Source organism: Dothidotthia symphoricarpi (genome assembly GCF_010015815.1).
Source record: "Dothidotthia symphoricarpi CBS 119687 unplaced genomic scaffold P153scaffold_1, whole genome shotgun sequence".
In the NCBI taxonomy this organism is placed as follows: domain Eukaryota; kingdom Fungi; phylum Ascomycota; class Dothideomycetes; order Pleosporales; family Dothidotthiaceae; genus Dothidotthia; species Dothidotthia symphoricarpi.
Window position 1 is genome coordinate 1,390,630 of NW_022985008.1, and position 17,029 is coordinate 1,407,658.

The window sequence follows — 17,029 nt, forward strand, 5'->3', positions numbered from 1 at the left end:
TGCTTTGTCAGGGCCATTTCTTCTCTGAGCACCCACTACTCTCGATTTGGTTCTCTTTCCTCATTCAATACTGGCCAATTCCTGCTTTCGGTTAGTGGCCGTTCAATGTTTCACGGTATGTATGTGTTGGGCGTAGTGGCTGAGGGGCTCGCATATGTGAAGCAATAGTCGAAAGTTAAAATATATGATAGCGCAGCCTTGCCCAGAAGGGTTCGACTCGTTCGCCAACTTCTATCGGCCTTGAGCTCCATTGAAAGTTGCCAGAACATACTTGCGCTAGGAAGACGATGAAACTCGAGACGGCTTGTTAGGACTGGCAGAGCAGCATCGGAAAACTTGTGAGAGTCAGAGTCAAGGGTTCGACGGATATTCACTAGCGTGGACCTTGTTGAAATTTCTTTCCTCTATTTTCAGCCTCATCTGAAACGAGTACCTACTTGACTACTGCGAGGGTGACAACCTCAGTACTTGTGAATTCGTTATGATCATACGTTATGGCCACTTGACTCTCAATTTTCATTTTCTACTGCACATCTGACTCCAGATTCTCCTTTCTGTCAACGCGCCTCAGCAGACATATGCCCTGCACTTTCTACTCTGTAATGGTCCATCGACGCCTCATCGATAAGGTAGAACTTGGAAAAGTCTGCGCTTCACCTTTGAGCAGGTACACAATCTAACTAGCCACCGAGGAGTTCAGCTTAATAGATTTGCAGCGAATTAGCATCAAGCTAATCAAAGCTACCAATGTTGGAGCTGAACATCAAGCCACTACAGCTTAGTCACTACGCTACGCCGTACTCCTACTCAGCTGCAAGCTATCAAGCAGAACTCTACGGAAAGACCGCGCGACCACAAGCACAAAGTTTACACTGGTCGGAGGGTTAGACGTCTAAAATTCGGACTGTTGTCAACATGTGTGATACTATTCATGACACTCATCGGTAATTTGTGATAGCGAAAGAAAAAAGGTTTATTGCGTTTTGCAAATACCATGATGTTTGCTATAGTGATAAATGACATGCTAATGTCTTTTGATGTGTACCAACACCGAAACAAACAATACCCTGCGCTCCAGAGCCATGCATTCGAACGTGCAAACCGTGACTCAACATGAATGCACTCGCTTCATGTAAGACTTGTTTGCTCCAGCAATATGACCGGCCACAAACCTGGCCAAGCCTCAGAATCCAGCTGATACATGCTTCCCAGAGATACAAAAAACTCCTCTAAGTATTAAACAATGATTTAACTCGCTACCACCCAAACATGAATCCGAAATTATAGCAGCATTGAGTGAAATGATATCTCTCTTTCGAAGTTCGTTTGATCTCGTGATTGCCGACGTCTTGATACTCTAGGAACTCACACATTTCGATCAGACCGTCACGTTAACGGGTGGCTACCATGTATTTACCGTTGCATGCAGCCAAGTTCGATGAAGGTCCGCTCCCATAAACGACAATAGGGTTGCTGTCTACGATCTGAACGGCAGACCCGCTTCCTGCGGATCCTGTGCGGAGTAGGGTGATTCTCAGTCGAAAAGTGCCAGCTTGACGGATCACTAGGTCTGGAAAGCGCATATATCCGACACCACGTGGGTCTGCCATGTCCATGGAGGTAATGGACCCATCGGCTTCGTCGTCAGCGAAGGGGTGGATGGAGTCAAACCGTCGACCGGCTAGAAGCTGGTTCAGCACGCTCGGGTCTGTCGAAGCTGTAGAGTTGGGACCGGGAATCAACGTGGCAACTGCAACAAAGTTTGGTGAATCTGCAACAGCATCATCGGGATCGGCGTTGGTAGTCCGTAATTGTACGATCAAGGAACCTGGTATAACTTGGCCAACACGTGCGGTTCGTGGCGGTTGGACCACGACATCCATGCCATATCTGATATCCTCCGGTGATATTGAATGGCGGCCAGATCTTGGTCGTCCTGTGTGTGTATTTCCAGTGTGATGTATTGATCGAACAGACCTGTTCTCCAGAGTCCTCGGTCTCGCGACGTCAGCCATTGATGATGTGGATGTAGAGGATTGCTGATCTGTTTCGCCGTTGAGTAGTTCTGCAATTCGAGCAGATCGTCTTGGTAACGTGTGGCTGCTGCGTGTACGAGAGGTGGTGTTGCGAGATATGGACCTATTCTCCCTGTTTGATGTGCTTCGATATAAATTTCTACCTCTTTCCCGTCGTTGACCCCTTGGCATATGATGTAGGGTGGCCCTGGGGGACATTAGTAAGGCTGCGTTCCTTGATATCTCCAGCTCTACAAACGTTCATGTCGTGGACAGGGGCATCAAGAAAAATGAAAGAAAGACAACAACGGTAAGAACAAACACAGGAAATGCATCTCGTGATGTACAGGTGCTCTTAGACTGCGTGATACACAGGGTCGCAAAGATATGGGAAATGAAGCTCTTCTGCTTCTAATGATTGGCGAGCATCGAAGATTGTTTTTTTGTAGCCATTGATTTTGAGACAGTAACTTCCGATCTCTCACATGAGCAACATAGTGCAAAGTGAGTACATGGTTAGGAATGTAACGTATCTTCGAATTCAGTCCGTTTTCGGAGAGCTCAGACTTTTGACGCGACAATAATGCGCAAGCTTAATTTCTGGCATTATTGAAGTTCAAAAAAAGACAGCGAAAGAAACGAGAAGATTGGACAGTCGTTTGGAAGGATTGGAGCAGGTGGAGTACCGTGCCGCACTGAGGGTACGAGTGGAGCAGGATCCAACAAGAACCAAGATGAGAAGGAATGCTGCGAAGCGAGATTGAAGACTGCTTACCTCTAAACTTATCGCATGAGCTAATGCTGCTGAATGTGACAATCGTATGTGACTCCTCTCGTTTGTTGGTCCGTAGATAATATTGGACACTTTTGGAGGTTGCAAGACGACGTTTGGAGCCGTTGATAATACTCGAAAGGATCAATCAACGTGTGACGCGATGGGCTACCCAGCGATGCGTGAGCCAAACGGTGCTTCGTTTCAGTGACAATGTGATTTGAAAAGGCGCTTCTTCGAGCCTTCTATCCTCGCGTTGATGTTAGCTAAGCTAAAACTTCATTCCAACCATTTCATTCTTGCTCCTACACAACTCTCTAGAACCGAGATCTTCCAGCGTACCTTTTAATGCTATGATGAATGGTATTTTGTACAAACAGATTGTCACGGATTTGATGTTTACACCGTGAAATGTCGTGAACAGCGAATAGGAAGATGGAGGGGTCTGGAACCAATACCTTCGCAATGGGATGGTCAATGTGAGGACGGCGGACAACACGTCTTATACACTTCGTGCTGGTTGCAGGCATCGAGAGTGCTCTTGCCTATCTTAGAGAGGGTTGCAGCTACCTTCCAGGGCGTGCCGCCTTCCGTGGTTGGCCTGGGCATCGTTTTCCTCTTTTTGGCAGCGCTTTGGCGTGCTTCCCCCCCATTCAGTGCTCCAGGTGAACCAAAATGTGGGGCTCTGCCCAGCTGCCCCTGTTTCCCATGGGCACGGCTCGATTGCGGCCGCAAAAAGAACACCGCGGCGTGGAGGATAGTGGACTTGGCCATGACAATCCCAACCATGGGCGTATCTGATCGCTCCGCATTCGTACAGTCACGATTACCGATCCGGGCTTTGAGTACAGATCTGGCGCCGGCCATCCATCGCCGTGGACCTGCCATGCGGCTAGATGTGTACAGAAAGAGCCACCAATACCGGGAACCTGGCTTCGCCATTTCACAGGCGATCATGTACTACACATGAGGCTGCCATCGGATCGCCGTCTCATTGGTCCCTAGAAGCAACGTCACTTACATCAGACATACATCGAGAACCATTGCCATGTACGTCTCGTGGCACGCCTCGCTAGTAGCCGCATCCCTGATAAAATCCTGCATATCTGCCGGAGCCAATGGATTAGATCTTAATATCTCCATATTCTGCCTTGAGCTAGACATCATCGCCGAACTTTTCCGCGATCTAATCTTCCAAGCTCGCGGTATCTGGCGATCCGATCCTAGCTCGACGGACGGCTACGTGCAGACGTGCATGCGCCGATGAGATTAGGGTCTGATCTCCAAGGAAAGGAAGAACTTCTTGTCAAACGACGTTATCGGTCCGCAAGACGTTAGGGGGTACTGGGCTGTGCACCAGTCGGCTTCACAATCCGAGCGTTGTTACGTCTACTGGTCGGGGGACGGTGAGAACTATACCTGGATCACGAACTGTCACGACCTATCAAACCCCACGTACTCTCCTGCTCTTGTCAAGATCACCGTCAGCCTGAAGGGGACAATGCAGAGTCTTCTTGTGCTATTTGTGTTTTCGGTTTACTCAACAGTGCGTCGCATGGGGGTAGGCATGGGTCTTCCTAGCGTCGGCACGCAGTCGATCTGTTTAGGCGACGCAGGATCTGGTTCGAATCTTTGAACACACAACCATGCTTTTGCGGAAGCGGGACCTACAGCCGGTTACCGAATCGCCGGGTCACACTACCCCTACCACTCACGAGTCCTCCAGAGATCTGGGTCTGGTTTGTTATTATCATCTCCTTTGCGTTACTGTCGGCGAAGGTCGACCTAAGTGCCAACTACCTCGCCGAAGTTCAGCTAAAGTCTCACTCCCGAGCATTTGTTTGAGTTGCCTGCAGGTTTTGCGCTTCCTTTCGCCCACCCCACGGTCCAAATCTGTAGTATCCACTCATGATCCTTTTTGCGATGGATGTCCCCGAGATCCAATGCGAGATGATGCGCATGACGAAGGACGATGTTGACTAGCCTTTCCCGTCCCACGTCTTTTATAATTGTGACGACTCACGCTGACCTAATTCCCACCCAGATGGCCTTCCACACCCACCAAGCCACCTGGACTCTCCTATTTGGTAACGAGGGCAATTTAGCCCTAAAAATTATCAAGTGTCAACAGGTTTCAGCCGGTGCAAGCCATATTCGCCTCAGTGCGATGATGGACTTAACTCTAGGTGGTTCTCCAAGATGCTGTCCGAGAACTGAGTACAGGACTTCCTGCTTTTCGCCTGTGTCACTTCCGCATTGAGAGTTCCGGCTCTTTTTCCTTCCACGATGCTGTTAACGCCTTTTTGTCCCACAGTATGCAACGCTGGTTTCTCCATGTGAAGCTGTCTTGGAAAGTTGAGTGCCTTGGAATTCCAGGGGTGGTGCAACGTCATTTACACCGCTGTTCATTGACGCACACTGCACTTGCTTCAGAATACCACCATGCCACACCTACAGTTCGGAGCCTGGCGCATGAAGTGTACGGAAATAGAGCAGGGCTTGGTATATTAACCCGCTATTTAACTCTCATGCGCCGGTCGGATCCCATGCGGTTCCTTGGGACACACCCGTCACCTGCAGAAGATCAGAAACGGTCACGGATCGACAACGATGGCCCCGGGATCGAATGTGACAGCGCATGACCGCTGGAATGTCCTTAGCTGCGTTCTCCGAGCCTCATTCTTTCTGCGCCGACCATTTCCCGAAAAGTTGGGTGCCTTCAGACAATTGCCACAGATGCACCAATGAAGGCGCCTGCCTCACTCTCCATCCCTGGCTTTGTGTCTCTAACTATTTTGTCGGCTCCAGTGAGCAGCCACTCGCGTTCTACTTCTGTGAGCGGGAGCAAAACCATCCCTGTTGTCTCATATCCTTAGATGTGTTCCTCTAGACGCGTGTCCGGTTAATTACACATACCCATCAAAGGAACGTGACTATTCTTCATACATCCCCCTAGGATTTTGGGACCGACATGTCCGCAGGATATCGAATGGCCTGATGATGGCCAGACCAGCCCTGTGAAATTTCAGAGAGAATACGGTCGGTACTTTTGAAAACTCTATGCATTCAGAACAATTTGTCAAGTACTTTACAAGGTATCATAGACTCCACTTGCGCCATTGGAACAGAGTTTGTATCAGTCAGCAACGGAGCAGCATTTCTCCAGAAGACCGCCTTGATAATCTCTGTTCACAGGTGGAACACTTGATGACTAGTTGTACTACCACCTTGTAAGTACGTCAGCGTATTGGCACGAACAGTGCAAAACTTGGATTCCTCACGGAGTAGTGGAACGTCTTTGTATCGGGAACTGTGTTCGCTATGTTCAGGCCGATGGTACATGCTCACATTAACAATCAGCTCGCTTGGTTGAGGATAATTGCACATACTCTTCTTCTTCAATAACAATTTGCTTCCAAAATCTTCTATAACAGTCATCCTTCTTTTCTATTCCTTGTCTCATATGAACTTGGGTATTCAGAACTTAACAACCAGCGTCTTCACAGAATTTCTGAAATCACGCAGTGAGTGTGAGGATTGCCATGCTCAGTTTGAAGTTTTGCGACCTTAGAAACATACGTACTGGTTAGCTCGCGCTGGCCAGGGAGAGTTTGCTCCCTTTTCTGACCATCTGAGCAACGCGATGGAATGGTAGGGAGAACCACCTTATGTCTTGCAACAAATGTAGTTATAGTGAAAGTCGGTCGCACATCTTCGCGCTCGCTTCCTGGGGACGCGATTGTGAACGAGCACGAGCTTGCACACTTTCACAAGAGCAAAAACGTCATGAGGCACCTTCACCTTGCGCGTGCTACCTTCTTCCCGTTCAACAAGCACATAGCAGGCAACACCGACCGTGACGGGGCTCAGCTTTGCTCAGCCTGCTTCAACTCAGTAGCTGCTCACTATTCAACATGTTCTACCGCCACAGTAGATTATCTGTCAAGCGGAATATGATTTATGCTCTCTGTCTTACCAGCATAACCATTACCTTCGGCATCACTGTATGGCTCTGGTCTCGGAGTTCTGGGAGACATATACCTATTCTAGGGCTCCTACGCTATGCACCAGAAGCGCGCGGATATCATCCCATTGATCGATTAATTAGGAGAGCTGAGACAACCTTCTCAGTACTACTGGCGAAGCAAACGATTGATCTACAATCAGCGGCGGATGAGTATCGCAAGCGACGAGGCCGCCACCCACCACCAGGTTTCGATATATGGCTTGATTTTGCGCGCGAGAAGAATGCGACAATCATCGAGGATCTCTTCGACCAGATATACCGCGACTTGCGACCCTTTTGGGGCGTTCCGGCGATGGATATACGGTCTTTTGCGAGGAACTTTGAGCATCGTGTCTCTGTGCGAAATGGAACGGCAGAGATGACTACGAATCACGCTGGCGGGACGGCCAATGATCGGATGGAGGCCTGGTTGGAGCTGACAAGGAGTATCGCGGATTATTTACCTGATGTGGACATGGCGATCAATGTCATGGATGAGAGCCGTGTCGTTGTGCCTTGGGAGGACATTGACGGGTTTGTCCGGAAAGAGAGCGAGTCAAGAAGAGTGATGGATGAGTATCGGGTCCAACATCGATTGCCTACTCTCAACATCTCCGCTGAGCAATCAGAACAACCGACTAAAGTGGAATGGATTGGTCCAGGCGAGCGTTTCTGGGACATAGCTCGTGTGGGTTGCTCACCCCAATCGCCAGCCCGACAAGTCATTGCTGTTACGAACTTCACTGGCCCTCCCCCCATGCCGTCGGGCTTTCCCGAGGGCTCCTTCGAGGGTTATGTGCAGAATTGGACTATGGTGAGGGACCCGTGTCAGCAACCAACTCTTCAGGAATCCCACGGGACTTTCGTCGAGCCTGTCTCTATCTCTACGACTCGCTCACTAGTTCCTATCTTCGGCGAGTCAAAGCTCTCTATGAATAACGACATCCTTATCCCACCTGCTGCATACGTGTCTGATGGCTTCTCTGGGGGTTTATATGCTGACACTCGTGGACATGGCGGAGAGTGGATAGATAAGATCGCAGGTGCAGTGTGGCGAGGTGTTGCAAGCGGTGGGCGAAACAGAGAAGAGAACTGGACGCGCTTCCACCGTCACCGCTTCGTTTCCATGATGAACGGCACTTCTGTAGAAACCGCCGAAACAAACAGCGACACGGATGACAGGGCTCCAAATTTCAATCTACCAAATCACCGAGCATACCATCTCATTGCCACAAAGGCCCAAAACCTTGGAACGTGGCTTAATCGCCTCACAAATGTCGGCTTCACGAACCTTCTCTGTTTTCCCCTGACTAAGGCACCGACATGCAACTACACGGACCCCTACTTCACCCTCGCGCCCAATATCGACATGGCAAGTCTATACGACTACAAGCTCCTCCCCGATATTGACGGAAACTCGTTCTCGGGTCGCTACCTTGCGTTCCTGCGTTCCACGTCCGTCCCTGTCAAGGCGACCATCTACTCCGAATGGCATGACGATCGGCTGATACCATGGCTGCATTTCATACCCATGGATAACTCCTTCGTGGATGTGTACGGGATTATGGACTACTTTCTCGGGACTGCCATGGGCTCCAAGACTCTAGATAGTGGGGCTCTGGGCGCAGGAGCGCGTGACGGGGAAGCAAGGCGTATCGCGGTCCAGGGGAAGGAGTGGGCCGAGAAGGTGCTCAGGAGGGAGGATATGCAGATTTACATGCTGAGGTTACTACTGGAGTATGCGAGGTTGTGTGCCGATGAGAGGGAACAGTCGGGGTTCGTTGGGGATCGAGTGGAGAGACCTGTTTTGCAGGGGCTGGCGGGGGAAAAGGGAGTGAATTGGAGGATTTAGTGGGGAAGTCTGTTGGAGTGGGGGTAGTTGGTGACAAGATTGGAGAGTAGTGCATATGCAAGGGAAAGACGTTTTGGGAAGATGGGGCGACGAGAGGAGAGATCTCTCCGTCTGACACGCGGTGTTACGGCGTTGGTGGCGAGGTGCAGATGGTATTACCGAGCACGAGCATATTGTCAACGGTTGACGCTGACTCTTGGATGCCATGTACGTGGCAGGATCAGGATGCCATATCCCTGCGATGCACGATCACAGGTTCTCTTGTGCCACGATCGATGGGGTATTCTAGGGATCAGGATTCGTAGTTTTCGTCGAAGGATCGGTCGTTTCATGCTGCCTTCCGATCATTCCGCATCAACTAAAAACGAGATGGTGGTCCGAGGAGCAGAATGTTGAGCAATCAAGTCAAAACTGAAAAATTCTTGACGAGCCAACAGGTGCAGGTGTGACCAGATGATTTTGGAACAGCCTGGTACTCAAGATGTTTCCCCTCCCGACCACTGATCAACTCGCCACCACGTCCTTGCTTTTCAGTCAGACTGACAAAATTTGTGATGTTACAAGCCAAAATACAGTTTGTCTCTATTGCGATTTGCAGCACGACCCTGTGAAATGTGCAGTTTGTGTTCGAAAGACGATCCTGATCATCATCGCAGGATAATTGGTGCTAAGTCATCGTCATTGAATCGTCAAAGTTCTTGTCAAGTAAGTCACTCAAACGGTGCAAGAGAGTGATCAGAAGAACGATGATCAAGGACACCATCTTCAGCCTCGTCTTGGCGGCCGTCTCTGCCCCTCCCAATTTTTTGGCACTAGCGTTGCTGCAACTCTCGATTGACGCATAGCAACGGCAACCCCACACTGGACTGGAATGCAGCAAACCCTTAGCCGCCATAGTGCCACACTTTTCAATTCTTTTTCTTCTTGTTTGCTGAGGCCGCTGGCGACTCATTGCTCTTCTTTGACTCATACACGCACACTCGGAACAGTCACACATTGCCCTTTGAAGCTCACTACCCCGCGACTGCGCACACAGTTCAAGTTTGTCTCACACACACGGCGCATATCACACGCGTACAAAGATTTCAAAGCTCCAAGCACGGAGCATCGACGTCACTACTACTCCCAGATTGACTCTCGACCCTTCAAACCATTCGCGAATCTCGACGCGTCGGCGCGTTCAGCAGTCAGCATGGAAGAGCTCACCAAAAACCTCCAGGCGCTTGGTCTCGACACTGTTCCCCAGGAACCCAACACATATCCCGCTCTGAACCCATTCGACATCTACAGGAGCCACATCACCGAGTTGTTCGCACAGGCGTCGGGTGTAGACAAGAAGATAATATACCCAACGCTCGCATGGACAGCAAAGCCAGAGCATGGCGATTTGCAGCTGGCAGTTCCCGCGCTTCGAATCAAGAAGAAGAAGGATGAAATGGCGGCATTTGCACAGGAGTTGGCAGACAAGTTTCCTGAGTCGCCGCTAGTCAAGAAGCCAATCGTCACAAACACCTCCATTGGCTTCTTCTTCAAGCCAGAACCACTCGTATCGCTCATCCTCCCTACCATTCTCAAATCTGGCTCGAGCTTTGGCTTCAACAAGAATCTTGGTCTCAAAAACCCGTCAGACCCGTCGTCGGGAAAGCAGAAGATGATTGTCGAATTCAGTTCGCCCAACATCGCTAAGCCGTTCCATGCTGGTCATTTGCGAAGCACAATCATTGGTGGTTTTCTTGCCAACCTGTACGAGGGAGCTGGGTGGGATGTCATTCGAATGAACTACCTTGGCGACTGGGGCAAGCAGTACGGTGTTTTGGCTATTGGATTTGATCTGTTCGGCAACGAGGAAGAGCTAGTAAAGAATCCAATTGGCCACCTCTACGACATCTACGTTAAGGTCAGCAACATTCAGCGTGAGGAGGGAGACCAGGTGAAGACGCTGAAGGCAGAAGTCGCCAAGCTGAAAGAGGAGGGCAAGGATGCTACCACACACGAAGACCAAATCAAGAAGCTTGAGAACGAGGGTATCGATGAGCAGGCTAGGAAGTACTTCAAGGGCATGGTCGATGGTGAGCCTAAGGCACTCGGCATCTGGAAGCGCTTCAGGGTGAGCGAGTCTGAAACTTGTAATCAGAATCCCATATGCTGACATGGACAGGACCTTTCGATTGAAAAGTACAAACAGACATATGCTCGATTGAACATCCGCTATGACGACTACAGTGGGGAGTCGCAAGTCAAGGATGAGAGCATGGACCTCGCCGCAAAGATTATGTGGGAGAAGAAGGTATGCGAGGATTCAGAGGGCGCCGTAATCGTCGACCTTACACCACACTCGAAGAAGCTCGGCAAGGCTGTAGTAAAGAAGAAGGATGGAACATCACTATACCTCACTCGAGATATCGGTGCTGCACTTGAGCGTGTGGACAAGTACCACTTTGAGTACGTTCCAGATGGACTTGGTGTCATTGAGAAATATAACTGACAATCAAAACAGCAAGATGATCTACGTTGTTGCCTCGCAACAAGATCTGCATCTCGCGCAGCTGTTCAAAATCGAAGAGCTGATGGGCCGCAAAGACATCTCGGAAAAGTGCCAGCACATCAACTTCGGCATGGTCCTCGGTATGAGTACCCGAAAAGGCACAGCCAAGTTCCTCGACGATATCCTCCGGGACGTCGGTGACAAGATGCACGAAGTCATGAAGACCAACCAGGCCAAATACGAACAAGTCGAGAACCCCGAGAAAACTTCCGACGTCCTCGGAATCAGCGCTGTCATGGTTCAGGACATGAGGGGTAAGCGAATCAACAACTACACCTTCGATATGGACCGTATGTGCTCTTTCGAAGGTGATACTGGCCCATACCTCCAATACGCACACGCCCGTCTCAACTCCATTTACCGAAGAGCCATTGCTGCCGATCCGTCATTGGAGAGCCTCGACCTCACTACCGCCGATCTCACACTACTCAAGGAGCCCCACGCCATTGACCTTGTTCGTCAATTGGCGGCGTGGCCAGATACATTCATCAACACAGTCAAGACGCAGGAGCCGACCACGGTCCTCACGTATCTATTCAGGATGGCGCACGCAGTTAGTGGAAGTTACGACCATCTGCAAGTCGTGGGTAGCGAGAAGAACGTCATGATTGCGAGGTTGGCGTTGTATGTTGCCGCCAGGAAGGTACTGAACAACGGTATGCGACTTCTAGGGCTGAGCCCTGTGGAGAGGATGTAGACAGTGAAATCTAAAATCGCAAAAAGACCAACTGAGGAGAAAGAGGCATTCGGCCCGTCGGCTCGTCGGGTATGGATGAGGATCATGTTGGCGTTGGGGACATCGTTGAATCGAAATGAGTGATGCATTTACGTGATAGAAGAGGCATTTTTGTAGCGCGGTATGGTAGACAAACACCACGTAGACATGGTTGTACAAAAGATCATCATTTGTGTTCAACCAGGTCGTCTATATAGGTGATTGTACAGCATTCAAGCTTCCCAGAAGTGTCACATTGAATCTAGGGAAGCTGTGGTCGTGTATGAACGGACTCTTGCTGCATGACGTCTCGTGCAACATAGCAACAAAATTTGTCAAGGGACGAGGCATCTACGCGTTATATCTACATATTATGCTAAGCGTGACGTCTGCGACGCTTGGTAGAAATACACAGTGATTCTGGCTGATGCTTCCCTTCGCAAGGCCAGTCTGATGCAAGCGTGTTGCTGAGGGCTAGCACATGCAGAAGTGACATACTAGAGAACAAAGGCCATCTTACTTTCCGTCCGACTTTCTTTCTGACTTCTTTTCCGACTTCTTATTATTTTGGGGTTATAGCGTCTTCATGCTTGTTGTACAAGCAGAAAGACGCAACACAGGAAGAATCTAATATAGTAACTCAGTGTAGGAGCTACTACCCAGCCCCCTTTGCACACAGGAAACTATCAGTAAGAGTACACAGTGATGGTACCCAGTGATAGTAACCGAGCGCTGATCAGCCGTCTCTTGATAACTGGCTGCTGAATGTGTACCAGTGCGGACGCGTGTTCGAGAGCCCAGGCAGCCGTTGGTTGAAGTTTGGTTCGGCTTTGTTTTATAAACCCACAAGTTGTAGAGACTTTTACAATGAGAACCGTGGCAGTCGAAGCGTGTGCGCGAAAACGCTGTGGTGACTGACGTTATACATTGATCCTCGTCCTCCAGGGTTTCCGAGTTCTTATCTTACTTTCCACTTCACTTCTTTCCTGGCTTCTCTTCTGACTTCTTTTCCGACTTTCCTTTCCTATTTTAGTTATCCCAAGTATTTACTTTTCCACTCCACGCGGCGCATCCCTCGCCGCTTCCCTCCTCCTCGTCCTAGTTGTTCCGCTTGAAACTGGGAGAGCCGCTCCCGAGGGTGGACACTCTCGACTCTCGCCCTTCCTTCGTGGACGGTTCGGCCGGGTCTGGACAGCTACACGATTGTTGAAATTCGGATGCTTGTTTCTTCCCCTGAGCCCACGAAGGTCCGTTTCTCGCGGTGGTACTCGCAATCCGCACGCATCTTGAGCACTGCCTTATTTTGGCATGCAGAACTTCCGATACGCGTGGACTAATTGCCTTGGAAATCCTCCGTGACTTCCCGCAATCGAGCGTGACCCACTCCACCGCTGAACACATAACCAGGGCAGCTTCGCAAGCAGCGCCGGTCCTTGGAAAGTTGCGATTGGCGTGCTTTCGAGCTGCTGTAGTTAGTGTCAACAATGAGAACGGATGAGCAATCGAAACGCGTGCGCAAAAACCACCATGGTGACGTAACACATTGATCCCCGTCCTCCAGTCCAGGGATGATGCGGGGTTTGTGATAATCCCTTGTCTTTGACGAAGACGCATCCCGAGACTGAAGGTGGATGTGTTCGCGATGGTTCTGCGTCAGCGTGTTTGCACTTTTTCCCTCCTCTTCCTCCCACCAGGTAAGACCCAAGGTCGCTTAGTTCGCATGTGAACCGAGGTGCTTGGTCTTCGCCGGACTCTGCAGTGGATTGCTCTTCACTGGGATCGTTGTCTGCTTCCCCTTGTCCAGTTTCAAACTCTCGTCTCGCGAGGCTTGTCCGTTTCCTCGCGGAGCGACGTACGTTGGTTGAGGGTCTTGTCTTCAGCGGAGCTGTAGCCATCAACTCCTCGTCCTCCTCCTCTTCATTCCCTCCTCCACGTTCTTCTTCTTCCGTTGCGGCCACCGCCCCGCTGAGTCGGTATCCTCCATCACTGTTTCCATCTGTTCCGCTTCCGCGTTGTCACGAAACGACGACTGGTTCTTCCAGGGGCCGTCCCGCGAGCGACGTAGCTAGTGCGTTAGCTTCAGACACAACACTTTTTTGCTTGTGCCATGATACGCCTGAGTTGTTCTCCCAGTTCTGTTCGAAGCGTAGGCGATATAGAGGATGATCCTCTCGCACCATACCATTCGATGTTGTAGAACGAGTTTTACGGTGCCTCCGACGCAAGGCACATGTGCTAGATATGTCGTCTTTGAAGTCGAACACATGTACCGGTGCGGGCGGGCGTATGGGCAAGGTACGTTTTCTCCCTGACTGGAGACCAGTGGGCTCCCTCGACAGGGATTGCTGGCTGGCAAGTATCATCTTGAATGTACTTCGTCTCCATAATCATTTTTAGTGTTGTTCCATTCTCTGCTCGCGCCATCAAGCACACTCAGCAGAACGCATAGACGAGGAACCGAGGTCAATGAATCTCGATCCGTAGGTCTTCGGGCGCCCGCCGGCGGTCAAGAAAGCATCGGGGGGCAAGGACCGTCTTGATCGAATATCGGCCGATCGCCGAGCACTGCCTTGTGGCGATCACGCTCCGTTCTCAAGATAGACTGTCAGCGAGGGAGAGGTCGTGGAGTAACAAGGAGTAAACACACACACATACATATCAATCGATCCACGGCAGTAGAGCACCAGTGTACCACCAGGTCTCAGGACAGCTTCACCCCAAGACCCGGTGGTACCTAGTAACATCAATAGACAGATCACCAGCGGAAACCAGCGGCGCTTTATATCTACGCGGCGTCCACATCCTTGGTTCTAGCGGTCGGGGAATTGGGTACACGTACACGTAGCCAATCTAGTGACAAGACAAGACAAGATTGGTCGATGATTGGGCAGCATGCCACGTTTCCCCTGCATAGGTGTGTATCGTTACTGGGGGGAGATACACCGCAAGTTAATATCCGATGCTGTTCTGCGCGTAGCGCCAAACTCTATGGTACAGGTGTGGGTTGGTTCTGCTGGGTGATATGAGGGTGTCGGCTTTGCGTGTCGGTTTTGTGTGCTTTGTATGCTATATTAACATGATTTTATATTCTAGGTGTAGAAACTCAACACACATCTTTCTTGACTCAAGATGCTATTCACTCACTACCCAGAGTTCGACAGCGTAACATTCATATTCCCCCACTTAGACACACAAACTTTGCGATACAACGCAACGCTCTCGCAGACAACAGATAACCCTCACATCTCCACCTCCAGCTTTTACCCACTTGCTCAATTGGCGACCCAAACTCCATAATATACATGTAGCTCATCGCACATGGGGGAATCTCTTCAAACGTAACCCGACCCCTACTGGCATCAAACAAACCGCGCCTGATTTTTTCCTTACTGCGTCTTCTTCACGCTCCGCTCAGTGGGCGCGCTGTACAGCCACACGGCCACAAACGCCAACCAGCCTGCAACCGTGACCCAGATCCCACCGATCCAAACCCAGGCACCGCTGATCTGCCAACTCCTCGGCCACTCGTCGTGGGCGAAGTGGCGGACAGTGACTTGCCTCTTCTCGTCGAGGTTGGTGAGGAAGGGACGGCGGTAGTTGATGCGGAAGTTGAAGATGCCGTGCTGATCTGGCGTCTTGAACGCGGCGCCGAAGATGGTGGCGTTTGCGGTTTGGGAGATGGGGGAGAGGTTGACGCGGTGGAAGGGCGAGAGCATGCTGAACTCGACTTGGATGTTGTCGTTGGCAGCGGGGACGAAGGGAACGAGGTGGCCGTCGGCGTACTCGGAGATCTCAACTTGGAAGTGCTGTCATGGTGTTAGCACTGTAACTTACCCAACTGAGTATGATTATAAACTCACGACATCGCTCTTGACGCGGTAGATGGTGGGGTTGTGCTCAGGAACAGCAGAGCTAGCGTTCAACTTCTTGCTCTCGCCCTCATCCTGATAATGGATAACCTTGCCGATCTTCAGCACGCCTGACTCCTTGAAAGTCCAGGCGGACAGCTTCTGGGCAAAGTCGCGGTTGGCAGTCTTGACGGCCTTGCCGCCAAGCTTCGCGTTCTCCGCAAACCAGGCGTTCTGCAGCATCTCAGCCGAGCCAACGACAGTCAAGCGTGCCGAGTTGTGGGCCTGCATCGCGGAGACGAGATTCATCTGCTCTCCAACCGCGAACGGGTCCTCGACATTGTCAGCCTCGTCCTTGGGGTTATAGCTGTACGCCGTGCTCGGGGCGCGGAAGATGGGCGAGAGGAGGGGTGATGCGTTTCCAAGGGTCTGGCCCACGGCGCGCGGCACCGCAATGTATCCCTCTCCGGCGAAGTAGTTCTTGACGTCCGACCTCAGCGCAGCCGGGTATGGGAGCAGCAGAACATCGTGCTTCTCGGCGGCAGAGGCAGAATCGTAGTTGAAGTGGTCCACAACCAGAGCACCCTTGTCGGAGGGGATGTTGATGTCGAGTTCGACGAGCAGCGACTGGACAGCCGTGGGCGTCGCAGACTGGCTGGACAGGGCAACGAGGAGGTTTCCGTCCTTCTTCACGAAGTCGAGGAGCTGGTTCGCAGTGAGGGCAGGGCCGAGGCCTTTCGACCTGGCGGGGAGGAGGAGGACGTGGTCGTAAGCTCGCTCGCCGTGTTTGAAGAGGGCGACCTTGTCAGACTTTGGCGATTCGACGGTTGTAGTGTAGCCTCGAGCTGCAGTCTGGTGTCAGCATGATGTACAACCTCAATTGACAGCTGACGCAGCTCCAGAGTCTGAGGAATCGCTCTCCAGCCCAAGCCCAGAGCACCAATTCCCCGCCCCCTCAGCCCACGCAGCTTCCCCTCCAATCCGCCCAAGCACTCACCCGTCAAATCCCCCAAAAACACGCTGTACTTCTCGCGCTCACTCTGCTCCTCCAGCACCACCAGCAGCCTGTTCCCCGAGAAACTGGCCGCGTGGACCAGACTCGCAATGCCCAGCAGCAGAACAGAAAAGAACCCCCGCATCGTCGTGGGATTATGGGTGACGTTGGACTGGACTCGACGCAGTTACAACGAGAGCTTGGATAGAGCTACGTTGCGGGAGACGGACGACGTATGCCACGCCAAGCCGGGACGCGACGCCCCATCGGGGAACCGGAGAA

The 17,029-nt window shown here is 51.2% G+C and overlaps 6 protein-coding genes across 6 annotated transcripts; 2 read left to right on the forward strand and 4 right to left on the reverse strand.

Moving 5' to 3' along the window:
- Positions 1 to 1,391: 1,391 nt before the first annotated feature.
- On the reverse strand, positions 1,392 to 2,350 carry P153DRAFT_427473 (uncharacterized protein; the record flags this gene model as incomplete). Its single annotated transcript, XM_033672667.1, has 3 exons — positions 1,392 to 1,936; positions 1,978 to 2,223; positions 2,338 to 2,350. The coding sequence occupies 3 exons, from the start codon at positions 2,348 to 2,350 to the stop codon at positions 1,392 to 1,394; spliced, it is 804 nt and encodes a 267-aa protein (XP_033529240.1).
- A 911-nt stretch (positions 2,351 to 3,261) lies between these two features.
- P153DRAFT_352784 (uncharacterized protein) lies at positions 3,262 to 4,748 on the reverse strand (the record flags this gene model as incomplete). Its single annotated transcript, XM_033666400.1, has 5 exons — positions 3,262 to 3,679; positions 3,809 to 4,026; positions 4,247 to 4,276; positions 4,503 to 4,572; positions 4,615 to 4,748. The coding sequence occupies 5 exons, from the start codon at positions 4,746 to 4,748 to the stop codon at positions 3,262 to 3,264; spliced, it is 870 nt and encodes a 289-aa protein (XP_033529241.1).
- A 2,262-nt stretch (positions 4,749 to 7,010) lies between these two features.
- P153DRAFT_362579 (glycosyltransferase family 90 protein) lies at positions 7,011 to 8,820 on the forward strand. Its single transcript, XM_033667168.1, has one exon. The coding sequence runs from the start codon at positions 7,173 to 7,175 to the stop codon at positions 8,643 to 8,645; it is 1,473 nt and encodes a 490-aa protein (XP_033529242.1). The 5' UTR covers positions 7,011 to 7,172; the 3' UTR covers positions 8,646 to 8,820.
- Positions 8,821 to 9,517: 697 nt separating this feature from the next.
- On the forward strand, positions 9,518 to 12,253 carry P153DRAFT_305695 (arginyl-tRNA synthetase). The gene is made up of 3 exons (XM_033664610.1): positions 9,518 to 10,752; positions 10,804 to 11,087; positions 11,143 to 12,253. Exons 1-3 carry the CDS (start codon positions 9,838 to 9,840, stop codon positions 11,885 to 11,887), a joined length of 1,944 nt encoding a protein of 647 aa, XP_033529243.1. The 5' UTR covers positions 9,518 to 9,837; the 3' UTR covers positions 11,888 to 12,253.
- A 950-nt stretch (positions 12,254 to 13,203) lies between these two features.
- On the reverse strand, positions 13,204 to 14,268 carry P153DRAFT_380671 (uncharacterized protein; the record flags this gene model as incomplete). The annotated part of the gene is made up of 3 exons (XM_033669948.1): positions 13,204 to 13,371; positions 13,429 to 13,870; positions 13,925 to 14,268. The coding sequence occupies 3 exons, from the start codon at positions 14,266 to 14,268 to the stop codon at positions 13,204 to 13,206; spliced, it is 954 nt and encodes a 317-aa protein (XP_033529244.1).
- Positions 14,269 to 14,915: 647 nt separating this feature from the next.
- On the reverse strand, positions 14,916 to 16,892 carry P153DRAFT_427477 (Dolichyl-diphosphooligosaccharide-protein glycosyltransferase 48kDa subunit; the record flags this gene model as incomplete). The annotated part of the gene is made up of 3 exons (XM_033672668.1): positions 14,916 to 15,711; positions 15,766 to 16,598; positions 16,751 to 16,892. 3 exons carry the CDS (start codon positions 16,890 to 16,892, stop codon positions 15,292 to 15,294), a joined length of 1,395 nt encoding a protein of 464 aa, XP_033529245.1. The 3' UTR covers positions 14,916 to 15,291.
- Between the last annotated feature and the right edge of the window lie 137 nt (positions 16,893 to 17,029).

Excerpts from the sequence above, each read along its gene's own strand:
- P153DRAFT_305695 (XM_033664610.1), top strand. The coding sequence starts at position 9,838 with ATGGAAGAGCTCACCAAAAACCTCCAGGCGCTTGGTCTCGACACTGTT. Across the intron at positions 10,753-10,803 it reads GCATCTGGAAGCGCTTCAGG|GACCTTTCGATTGAAAAGTA; the intron begins GTGAGCGAGTCT and ends TGACATGGACAG. Across the intron at positions 11,088-11,142 it reads GTGGACAAGTACCACTTTGA|CAAGATGATCTACGTTGTTG; the intron begins GTACGTTCCAGA and ends CAATCAAAACAG.
- P153DRAFT_362579 (XM_033667168.1), top strand. The coding sequence starts at position 7,173 with ATGACTACGAATCACGCTGGCGGGACGGCCAATGATCGGATGGAGGCC.